Raw genomic sequence first — 12,681 nt, 5'->3', positions numbered from 1 at the left:
AATCATTTAAACGGTTGATTCATTCAGGAACAAAATGATGTCATGTTGCTCAAAGACTCAAAACAGCGCTGTGGCTGTGTTTGGAATTATTTTTGTTGGCGAAATAGTGCAAAAACAGGCAATATGGTGTCTAAAACGTAAGTCTCTTAATAAAACCTCTAGTTTATTTAACTGTTTAAAAAAAAATCAATATCACATTTGTATATGGTAATTTTTGGAGGGAAAAAATGCACTCTTCGTGTGAAATTGATTAACTATATGAAGTGGTATAAATATACACATTTTCTGCCCCCATGTCTTGAATTTGTGATCATTCTGAATGTATTTTAATAGACTGAATCATGCAGTGAAAGAGCGCACTGTAAATGCGCACGCGCACTAGACTTCACGCAATGCGTGCACTCTGTAGGTGTTTTGAATGTTTTTTTTTTGCGTCGTGAGAATATTGAGCAAAATAGCTCACTTGTCATGATGCTACTTAACTATATCATGTTATGAATAAACTAAACATTTAGAATTTTTACCTCAGTGTGCTTCTTCTGAGTTTATGTGTGCTGTTACGCTCATTTGCTCTGAAGTCTCTCACAAAAGAGACAAACAGAGTGAACCTCAACAGCGCGACCTTGATACCAGAACTACACTATCCATCATCAATCGATGTTTACATCGAATGTAGGCTAATAAAATTAGAAGAATCATTCTCGCGTTTCGATGCTTCGCTGGTTATTTTTTTTGTCACTTATGTTTTAATCATAAAATTTAATTTTAACAAATTATTATTATTATTTTTATTGAGAACATTAAAAAGGTAGTTCGACCTATACAGTCTATGAGCTTGACCTGTATTCTGCTACTGCAATTCTCTCTGATGACGCAGTAACTTACCGCGGGGAAGAAAAAATCTTCAGTCTGTCCAATGATTGTAAAGTCATTAGGTCCGTCAGACTGAAGATATTTTTGGTCACATTACCGCTAAAATATCTTAAGACCCATTGAATCCGAATTTAAGACATTTTAAGACTTTGTAAGGCCTTATATTAGGAAAACGTTATTTAAGACATTTTAAGGACCCGCGGACACCCTGTCTGAATCAAAATGACCCCCAAATACGTGGGTAAGAAATTTTGCTTGAAGGGGACCAATTCTACAGCTAAAGCTATCTGACAAATAAGGACAAAACAGAATAACTCTAAATTTCATCAAACATTCAATATCCCTTAAACAAGCTAAAAGGAGTCAATGATTTTAGACCAGATTTTAAAGAGAGTATTGTCTGTATCGGTGTATTGTCTGTATAAAGAAAACACTTATTGATAAAAAAAAAAAAAAAGTATAATACAGCTTAAAAAAAAACAACCTCAAGTTTTAATCTATTTAAGAGCAGTGCTGGTCCTACAATTTTGGGGGTCCTCCGCAAAACGTTGTCAGGGGCCGTCTTTCTGTGCATTAATAAAACCCCCAAAATGACCCCCAACCCCTTAACCTGTTCTTTCAGAGTGAGTTGAAACAGTCAGTAAAAAAATAAAAAATAATAAAATTACAAACAATAGGACAAATACAATAGAAAAAAGGTCCAAATAAAAGAAACAATTTACCCTATAATAGCCTACTATACAGAAATGTAATAATCAAATGTAAAAATAAAACAATACAGTGTCTTCATCGTATGAATTAAATATAAACTAATTCATAAAGTTATGAAAGCTATTCAGTGAAGAGCAGTGAATAATTCTCTCGTTTTCTTTTGTTGTTTGATAAACATTAATGACAGACAGCAGCAGGTTTATACAGTAGGATGCGGTCACGGAATGCACAGATCTAATAAACTGACAAACATTTGATTACTTTTCCAGCTGTTTATGTTAACTTAAGACATAACTGACTGTGTTTAAGTGAAAACTCACCAAGACTGACATTAACATTTTTATGTGTATTTGTCCATTTAAAGGGGTCATATGATGCGATTTCAAGTTTTCCTTTCTCTTTGGAGTTTTACAAGCTGTTTGTGAATAGATAAGATCCCTAAAGTTGCAAAGACTAAAGTCTCAAACCCAAAGTTCAACCCAAATATTCAGATGTGTGCAGCACATTTTATGGAGGACTGTTTCCTGATCCTGGTAGAGTAGACTACAATGCCGGCTGTTCTGACTCACAGACTGTAAGTACGTTTTCATTTTAAGGATTTGCCACTGACGATTCAAACGTGAGTTTTGGGCAGTGTAAAAAGTAGAAAGTAGGGCAGTGTAGTATTCGGCCAATCATAACGCACTGGATAGCTGGCCAATCAGAGCACACCTCGCTTTTCAGACCGATGAGCTTTGTAAAAATTGATGCGTTTCAGAAAGGCGGGGCATAGAGGAGAAACAATAATGTACAGTATGTGGAAAATAATGTGTTTTTTGAACCTTAAACCGCATAAACACATTTCATTACACCAAATACACAAAATAGTGTTCTTTTTAGCAACATCATATGACCCCTTTAAGCACACAACCGAAGCCCAAAGTAGCCTATATTTGTCTGTGTTTCACTCCATCTCAAATTGTGCACATGGAAAGCACCTGGGGAACAGCTTCTCATCCTGCGCTTTTAACTCTTTTTGTTTTTGTTGTTGTTGTATCGAGCACGGCCGGCAGGAGACTGTATTTGACAGTCACGTTACATCATTTGACTGATTTGGATGTTATGTAGAAAGGGCGACACACACCGCTTCAAAGGAAAGGAACATTCATGTTTTCATAATTATTGGTAGCCAAAATCAAAAACAAAACTAAAATTAAATAATCTTTGAGAACAAGGGGGCCCCTTGGTGGTTCGGGGGCCCTACGCAACATGCATACTTTGTGTTAGGGCTGGGCGATATAGCTAAAAAAATTTAGCACGATATATTGTTTCATATCATTCGATATCAATAATTTTGGAATTTTTTAATAACCTTTTTTAAACAGAGCAGTAGAAAAAAAGATTTAAATTTAACCACTGTTACACCGATTGACCCGATTCAAACGACAACAAATTTTAGTTTTAACATTTAAAAACAAAATAAAATTAAAACAAATATCTCCTTTCTTATATTTTATATGCAGATTAAATAAGTGTTAGGGAAACACTTGGCCTGTCTCCTGAGGCCAAGGGCTAAATGAGCAAAATAATGCACCTCATTAAACATATATATATATATATATATATATATATTAGGGTTGTGACGGTGAGGAAATTTTCCCACTGGTTAATTGACGTGTGACAACACCGGTAATACCGGTATCACCGCGGGGGCGGGGCGTTCCCTCTTTTCCTTTCCTTTTCGTGCGCATTTTACTTTCAATTTGAAATAGTGTAACACCGGTATCACCGTCAACACCGTCTATCGCGGCAAGCCTAATATATATATATATACACACAATGCAATGATATAACGACTGTCTATAAAGAAGTGCATACCATCTAAACTAATATTTATAAATCAAATACGATTTTGTAAATTGCATAAACAATTATGAACAAAACAGCATCATGTATTTATGCATAGCTTAATACAAATAGCCAAAGCGCCGATCACACGATTGCATTTAAAATAATATGAGACGCAGTGGAATGGAATAGACCCCCCACAAATTCACGAGACATGTTTTATAGAAGTTGAACCTCTTTTAACTTTACATGACTTTCTATTCATCTCTTGTGCGAGATGCGAGTAGCAAGAGTCATAGTTGTGCATCTCAAAAATGTGCAGACCTAATACCGAACCAATATCTTCTCCGCATTGAGCTTCTCTATGTCTCTAATGTTTTGAATGAAAAATGCTGCAGCGGCGCATCTTGTGGGTTCAACTGGAACAAAAACATTAAAATGTAACCACGACATCATCACCACATCTCGTGCACCACTGATAAGGCTCACCTAAAATTTAAATACACCATTTTTGCAATCGAATGCAAATTTTTATTTTAAATTCAACTTTCTTTTTTTTTTTATTCAGTCTCCTCATCGCAGACAGGCACGGTACTCATTTCATAATGTACCTTTAAATGAAAAAATTGTGAAACTATTGTGCGCTATGTTGAACATTTTTTCAATTTTTATCGATGATGGTGTATCGTCGATAAATATCGATACCGTTTTATCGCCCAGGCCTACTTTGTGCATAGCATTGGTTTTCTATTCCAGTCCTGGGGACCCCCCCTGCTCTGCACATTTTGCATGTCTCCCTTATTTAATACACCGGATTCAGATCATCAGCTCGTTAGGAGAGCGATCCATGAACTGAACTGAGTGTCAAACAAGAGAGACATTCAAAATGTGCAGAGCAGTGGGTCCTCAGGACTGGAACTGAGAAACACTGGTGTATAGGGAGGACCGGCACTGGTTAAAAGAATACGGTAATCAATGGAGTCAAAAGAAGCACTTAAGTCCAGCAATACAAGGATAGCCTAGTTTCCAGAAATATCTTTGTCTGCTTGTTGTTCGGTTTCACAACTTTTTGGGAAAAACAGCACTGACACCAAGAGACGTGACATCTTTTATTTAACAAAATATATTTTATGTTAAATAACAAAACTAAATTGAAATTTTAATACAAATCCTAAATCAAATAAATAATACAAATAACAGAAATCTCTTCACATATGTACATGAGTACATTAACAAGATATTTACTGGCTCTATTACAGGCTGAACTACCTGTAGCAGTTTACAGGGATTAAAGTTCATTTTTAGCGTATAATTTCAGTTATTTGAATCATATTTCTGTATTCAAAATTTAATATTTAAAACATTAATCTCCACATGAATTTATGAATTTAATTGCACTCATGCCACCTCTGAGCCTCATTAAACATCTGAAAATGTACCTACAAGCCACTTTTGTGTTCTTCTGTGCCACCTCTGTAGTACAAATTAATACTAATTTCATATGATTGGTAACTTATGTCTTATTCTACTTATTATATTGTTTTAAATAGAAATTTTAAAAAGCTTATAAACATACATTTTTTTATTTGACAGATGAAAATGATGCCAATCTGTCAAATTCAAAAATGTATGTTTATAAGCTTTTTAAAATTTCTATTTAAAACAATATAATAAGTAGAATAAGACATAAGTTACCAATCATATGAAATTAGTATTAATAAATTAATTTGTACTACAGAGGTGGCACAGAAGAACACAAAAGTGGCTTGTAGGTACATTTTCAGACGTTTAATGAGGCTCAGAGGTGGCATGAATGCAATTAAATTAATAAATTCATGTGGAGATTAATGTTTTAAATATAACATTTTGAATACAGAAATCTGATTCAAATAACTGAAATAATAAGCTAAAAAAAGGAAACTAAATCCGCCAGCAGGTGGCGGCAAGTCACTGATTTTATCACTGAATCATTCATTCAATTGATTCGTTCGAACGACTGAATCATTCAGGAATGAAGCAAGTGACTGTCTTTATGAACTGATGGAAATCCGTCGTAGCGACGGAACTTTAATCCCTGTGTTTAAAATTGGCTAGGTGCACAAGATGGTGAGTTTCTGCGACGCGAGAGTGGGCATGCTTACTTCCGGTCTTTGCGAAATTTGCATTTACTGTAAGGGGAAACTTTCATACAAAACTTGGTTAGATAGATAGAATTAATGTTTTTCAAATTAAATAGGGGATACTGGTATATCAAAGACAAGAAAAAAACATCCTCCTTGCATTATTGCGTACCTTTGTGTGGAAATTCATCACGATGCAATTCCTTCAGTCTTGTTGATTATGCACTACAGCGTCAGTGGTTAGTCAAAATCCAACACCGCAGTATGGACTCAATGTATGTTGAATTTGGTAACCTTATAAACCCCTTTTCAGTTAGTAAACACTGTGACCTTTTTATGTGCGGAGCTTAGATGGAGGCAAAAAGATTCCCCTGACTGCTTCACTAACGCTAAGCTAGCAAGTTTTGTTTGCTTGTTTTTTAACAATGACTGGAGACAATTCGATTTTATCTGAATATGTCACTCACTGTCCGGGACCATAATTGTTATTTGAAAATGTTAACTTTAACGGAAGGAACCAGATTGGCCGACTCGTACACACTCACTCAATGGATGGACGATCTGACAGGAGTGGCCTGACACACCTACCAGAGCATGTATAGTAAATGAAACTGAGGGCATATAAATCTTTAGATGCCTATAACTAGCCTATGTACTAACAGTGGCAATTGTAAGCAAATGCAACTACTTGAACATACACCTGACACATAACATGGGAGTTCACTGTTCCCTCTCTCTACAGTTGCACTTACGGCAATGGTAGAAAGCGAGACGACACAAATAGTTTCCTTTATGTTTAGTCTCTGGTTGTTAGTTAACTTGTTCCCCAATTTCTCATTAGGTGGGCAAGCATGAGAAATCTTTAGACTCGTAACCACGCCATAATCCATAAAAGACAATAGTTTATTTAACCTTAACTGATTAAGTGTGAGCGGCAAACGTGAGCATTTTTGATGATCGTTTCTGTCCAGTCCGCTCGTTTTATTACAGTTGTTGTTGTTTTTTTTTTGTCTGGCAATGGCAGCAGGTATGCGTTAATTTCAAATTGGAGCCTGTACTCCATCGATTCTGAAACTCAACACAACAAGATGACATTTTAAGCTCCTTATGTAGCCGACTGTGTGCTGGTTTGTACTGGCCACCTCCAGTTATCCCTTTGTTTTGCCTCCAGCTAATGCAGTGACGTAATTGTGACATTGGCACTAAAAGGGTCTATTAGGGGCCAAGCACAGAAGATGCGAAGGCACTTATTGTAATCGTTGGCGTTCTTATTATTCTTTTTTCTTTTTCCGTTTCCCTCTGGATGTCTACGGCAGCCCATAGAACCGTATGGTAAAAAGTTGTGAAATTTGGCACTCTCATAAAGGACAGTCTGAACTGTCACCATAGCAAATTTGGAGTCTCTAACTCGATCCCTCTAGTGCCACCAACTGTCCAAATTTGCACTTATGTTTATGCTAATAACTTTTGAACCATAAAGTTTAGACGGAAAATTCTTTTTTTTCCTCTGATTCCTTGGCTCAATCAAATGGACATCAAATTGTAAAATTCTACGGGTCAAAATTTTTCACAATTTTTAACAGTTAGAAAACATTTTTTCGAACTCGTCCTAGATGGTTTGTCTGATTTTCACCTAAATTGGCTCAGATCATCTTCAGACCATGCTGGCAAAAAGTTATGGAATTCAAGTAGATTAGTCAAACCGTTCTCGAATAACGTGCTAACGAATTCAGTGAAGAACAAGCAAAAATGAACGAGAGGCTAGATCTCCACAACGTTTTCGCTTATTGAGACAAAACTTGGTGTGCATGCATTCGTTAGTAAATTTGAGTCTAATTTCATCCCAGGCCTTTTTCGGCAGAGAAATCTGAGGAGCAGATGGCACATTCGTCAGTATAAGGATGGCGACGTAAGAGCGTCGAGGCAGCGCCATCAGCCAATAAATTGGCATGAATCTATACGGGCTTCAGACAATCGGCACACCCAGAGGGTGTTCCCATTGCGGCATAGCTACGCAGCGTCTCGTTCCCTATTCAGAGACCATGGGTTACGCAAGTAACCCGAGACGTTATATCTGATCAAATGCACATTATTATTCTTTGCTTGGTTTGAACAGCAGCTACGCTAATTTTTCTCTATTTGCTTTTCTGTTTCTGCACACAGGATGGGAATCCCGAGGTAACTAGGAATTACACAAACTTCAGTCTGGACCCAGCCTCTTATGAAGATCTGAGATGACCGAACACCTGAAAACAGATGATGCCAACCCCTACGAGGACCTCAGAAGACATACAAGACTAACAAATTTTCCTATACGTTTGATCACAACATATAATCATTGCTGTTAATAGTGTTCATCGTATTTTGAATACATGTCATTAACTAACTGCATGATTTTTAACTGTACATTTCTGCCATATGGACATCACCACTGATAAACTACTCCTAAATGTAATGTAGAAACTTGAATTGAACTGTAACCAAAATTAATGCTTTGCACTGCTTACAGTATCCTTTGATGCTGCTTATATTTTACTTTCAAACAAAGGATTATTAAGGAACTTAATTGCTGTCAATCTTAGAAACCAAAATTGAAAATTACCAAATTAGTCATAAGGACGGCTGAGACCATGGACAAACTGGGAACACTGGAAATAGTTAACATCACTGATAACTGGTACTGTTTGAACAGTAAAAGTGCTGCATACTATTTTATTTTCTACCAGTGCTGACTCACTCTCTCCAAAATATATAGTCTTGGTAACACTTTAGATTAGGGAACACACATTCAGTATTAACAAAGAGTTTTCGCTCAGTAAACTCCGAACCTGCTGCTTACTGATAGTAAGTAAGTTAATTGTCGTAGTAGTTATGTTTAAGTATGGGGTAGGGTTATGGGATCTAGAATATGGTCATGCACTAATATGTCCTTTATAAGTACTAATAAACAGTCAATATGCATGCTAATATGCAACTAGTTAATAGTGAAGTGTTCCCTAATCTAAAGTGTCACCAAAGTCTTCAATTTTGAAAATGTAATGCTGATAACACAGAAAACACTTGTTATATTTGCGTATAGCATGTGAATCGTAGATTGGATTTCAAAGTGTTTTGCTGAGACACATTCATCTGCCTAAGTGTATAATTTCTGGGGTTAATAAATGCTCACTGTTCCAGAACAAACTGCATTGTCTCCATCAGGCCCATCTGCTCCTCTCCGATCAGAGATGGCTGGAATAAGATCTCCGGCACACGCAGACGCTCTGTGCCCACGAACAGCTGATGATACTCGGCCTTGTTAAACAATGGCTAACACAAAATAGATAAAGAGAGCAAAAAGAGGATATAAGGACACATATACTATGAACAAACCTCGATGTGTTCATGAATACAGTACAGAGTAGACTCTGAATGATGTCATTCACTGAATTTACTCTAAGATTACCTGGATGGCACTGGTAGTTTTGCCGGGCTCATCATTGTCCTGATTTAAATCTGGTACCATTTCACTCCCATCTTCTGCAGGTTGCTCCACCTCTGCAGTCTGATTCAACAACACCACAAACAGCACGTTTTGTACAAAAAGAAATCATATTTGTAAAACATGATTATTCCCACCCCCATTCTATCATGTTTTATTATTTATATTCAGTAATCCATACGAATCAAAGACAACACAAAGTCAGAAACACAAATAAAAGTATGTCTGCATGCACAAACCTCGGCCTTCATGAGCCTGTGCTGCTCCACGCTCATGCTGAGTTTATGGATGTAAGATTGCAGCTCCTCAGCCGAGTCCATGTTGAGCTCCACCAGACTCCTGTGAAACAGTTCCAGAGAGCCATCCTCCAGCAGCTCCTGACGGGAATATGACTATTACTGTGTGCATACTGGAGCTCAGCGTTTCACCTCTCTGCATGTAAACGTGTATACCTGCACAGACAGAAGTGTTTCCAGTCGTTTCTGGTCTTCCTGTAGTTTCTCTTCTCTGCGGCGACTGTTGATTTCCTGTAGTCGGCGGAGCTGTTGCGTTTTCCTCTCGTTCTTCTCCTCGACGCTCACGCAAACGCCAGCTGCCCGCCCTGAAAATGGCAGCTGCACACGGTGAACTTCCCTCTCGTAAAAGTTAGGACTTCGCCACTTCTCCAGCTCTGTCTCACAATTTATGAAAGCATGAATGCAGTAGTAGAAAGCAAGCAACAAAACTAATTTAATACTGAAAGCTTCAACTAAAATTCAAATTCATTTACAATCAATTAATCAAATGTATGCAATAATTAAAACAAAAAAACTGAGTTGTATGCAAACATTTAAATTACACAAAGGCATTTTTTTCTTCCGACTTTATTTATTTATTTTTAAGCATTTTTCAAATGCTCAATTTTAGTCCCATCAGACCAAACAAGTTTTCCTCTAAATTGCTGAAATAATGTTCTTGCAATTAACGGCAAAATTCCAAGAGTGCTGGTTTACCGTGCTGGTAGTCTAGTGCAACATAGCTGTGCTGATGCAGTAGCTGCTCCATGCGGCTCAGCGTGATGGCAGTCTGGTTTGCAGGGTATTTCAGCTGCAGCAGTCTCTGAAGGTATGATGCGGCCTGACCTCCACCCAAATTCACACGCTTACAATTGAGAACATCCAGTCTGCAATTTAAATCATCCATATGCAAGTGATAGGCATTTAAAACATTTAAATTGCACATAAGGCACTTTTTCCAATTTCTTGTTGAAACTCAATATTTTCTGTTCATGAGGTGAACTGGCAGGGCTCTGTGTGTGTGTTTCAATGCATTATTTTAACATGTTGTTTTTTTCTCTCCTTTTATTGTTTTTATATGGGGATACACCGAAATGAAAATTAAGGGTCGAAACCGAAACCGACAATTCTGGATGCACTTGGCCGAAAACCGAAAATGCTTTTTTAATATTAGGCCAATTTATTATTTTATTAAATAATAGAAAATAATTTTGTAAGACTTTATTTAACTAAATTTTAATGATATTGAATTTTAAAAAAAATACAAGCCAATAAAATAACCACACTTTTATTGAAAGTAAAACAATACAATAGGACAGAAAATATATTAAAATTAAATATCAATATTATTTTATTCAGTTCTATGCAACAGAGAAAAAATATTTGAGAGAGAAATTAAAGCACTTTTCAATGATTTTCAAGCATTTCACGCAACTCTTTCCAGCACTTTAAAGCTCTGAAATGACCCAATTTCAATGTTAATTTTAATGGAACAAAACATACTTCGTGGTAAATAAACACTAATGTAAAAAAAAAAACAGACATCAAATTATCACTATAACCAGTAGATGGCAGCAGAGGAGCACATATTGGCTTATTAATCAATCATTTCTACTTTTTGCTTTATATTTTGAAATTACGAAAATTATGAAAACAACCTTTTTGCAGTTTATTTAGTTCATTGCTTAAAGGGGTCATATGATGCGATTTCAAGTTTTCCTTTTTCTTTGGAGTGTTACAAGCTCTTGGTGCATAAAGAAGATCTGTAAAGTTGCAAAGACTAAAGTCTCAAATCTAAAGAGATATTGAGCCTTTACGATTAATTAACCGTGACGTTTTAAAGTGCGGTTAATTGTGAAACCGGTTAATCGCTGCATCCCTAATCATATGACCCCTTTAAGGCATTTCACAATTTCAATAATCATGCAGTAACCAGCATCACCTTGAAACAGGCACAGAAATTTACAAGTAAACAAATGTAAAATAACAGTGCATATTTCACCGTATAAATTAAAGAATCCTTGTTGAAGTTACAAAAGCTATTTCAAGAGAAGTGAGTGATTTCTATGTCTTTTGTTGTTTAACATTAAAAACACAGACAGCAGGAATAGACTGCTGTTCCTTTAAGACATAATTCAGAGTTTCAGGACACACTGATACTGATACACACGCGTTGTCTTTCTCAACTGTTAACGTTCACTTAAAACATGACCAACGATGTTTGCAAGGATAATAACAATGACAGGCATGTTGTCATATTTTGTGTTAGTTTGTCAGTTCAAACGCAAGTCTTAAAAGAGAAATCAATATAGGCTTTCCGTGTGTGCATGCACACACACACGCACACAAACACCTTCAAAGAGTGAGCGCAAGTTCTCAAGCGCTTATTCTTTGCTTGAATGCCGTTCATGTCTCACCTCACTTTCAACACCCGGGTGATGAAGGCGTAATTGACCGGTATACTAGTGTGTATCACGCCGGAACTGGGTCAGCGCCGGCGCCGCCACACGCTCGCGTCATGGTACTGTCGTGAACGCATGTCCAAAGTGACGCAGTAGAGATGAAAAGATAAATTAAAGACCAATCCTTGTTGAAGTTACAAAAGCTATTCAATCAAGAGAAGTGAGTGATTTCCTTGTGTTTTGTTGTTTAACATTAAAAACACAGACAGCAGGAATAGACTGCTGTTCCTTTAAGACATAATTCAGAGTTTCAGGACACACTGATACTGATACACACGCGTTGTCTTTCTCAACTGTTAACGTTCACTTAAAACATGACCAACGATGTTTGCAAGGATAATAACAATGACAGGCATGTTGTCATATTTTGTGTTAGTTTGTCAGTTCAAACGCAAGTCTTAAAAGAGAAATCAATATAGGCTTTCCGTGTGTGCATGCACACACACACGCACACAAACACCTTCAAAGAGTGAGCGCAAGTTCTCAAGCGCTTATTCTTTGCTTGAATGCCGTTCATGTCTCACCTCACTTTCAACACCCGGGTGATGAAGGCGTAATTGACCGGTATACTAGTGTGTATCACGCCGGAACTGGGTCAGCGCCGGCGCCGCCACACGCTCGCGTCATGGTACTGTCGTGAACGCATGTCCAAAGTGACGCAGTAGAGATGAAAATGTGGAATAAAGTTATTTTTGTTTTCTTTGCGCAAAAAAGTATTCTCGTAGTTTCGTAACTTTACAGTTGAACCACTGATGTCACACTGACTACTTTGTCGATCATCTTGGTACTTTTCTGGACCTTGAACGTGGTAGTTACCTTGCTGTCTATGGGAGGATCAGAGAGGCCTCAGATTTCATCAAAAATATCTTAAATTGTGTTCCGAAGATGAACGAAGGTCTTACGGGTTTCGAACAACACGAGAGTGAGTAATT

The 12,681-nt window shown here is 37.0% G+C and overlaps 1 protein-coding gene across 1 annotated transcript in view; it reads right to left on the bottom strand.

Moving 5' to 3' along the window:
• Positions 1-12,681, bottom strand: part of actr5 (actin related protein 5) — a 33,125-nt gene that overhangs the window by 3,447 nt on the left and 16,997 nt on the right. The window contains exons 3-7 of the mRNA XM_016522651.1: positions 10,005-10,174; positions 9,465-9,682; positions 9,252-9,389; positions 8,977-9,075; positions 8,701-8,840 (exon numbers count right to left, since the gene is read on the bottom strand). Of these exons, the coding sequence (XP_016378137.1) occupies positions 8,701-8,840; positions 8,977-9,075; positions 9,252-9,389; positions 9,465-9,682; positions 10,005-10,174 (765 nt within the window). The remainder of the gene's footprint in view (positions 1-8,700; positions 8,841-8,976; positions 9,076-9,251; positions 9,390-9,464; positions 9,683-10,004; positions 10,175-12,681) is intronic.

Source organism: Sinocyclocheilus rhinocerous, unplaced genomic scaffold, assembly GCF_001515625.1.
Source record: "Sinocyclocheilus rhinocerous isolate Xijiao unplaced genomic scaffold, SAMN03320098_v1.1 scaffold3268, whole genome shotgun sequence".
Classification (NCBI taxonomy): Eukaryota; Metazoa; Chordata; class Actinopteri; order Cypriniformes; family Cyprinidae; genus Sinocyclocheilus; species Sinocyclocheilus rhinocerous.
This window is presented reverse-complemented; position numbering and strand designations above follow the sequence as displayed.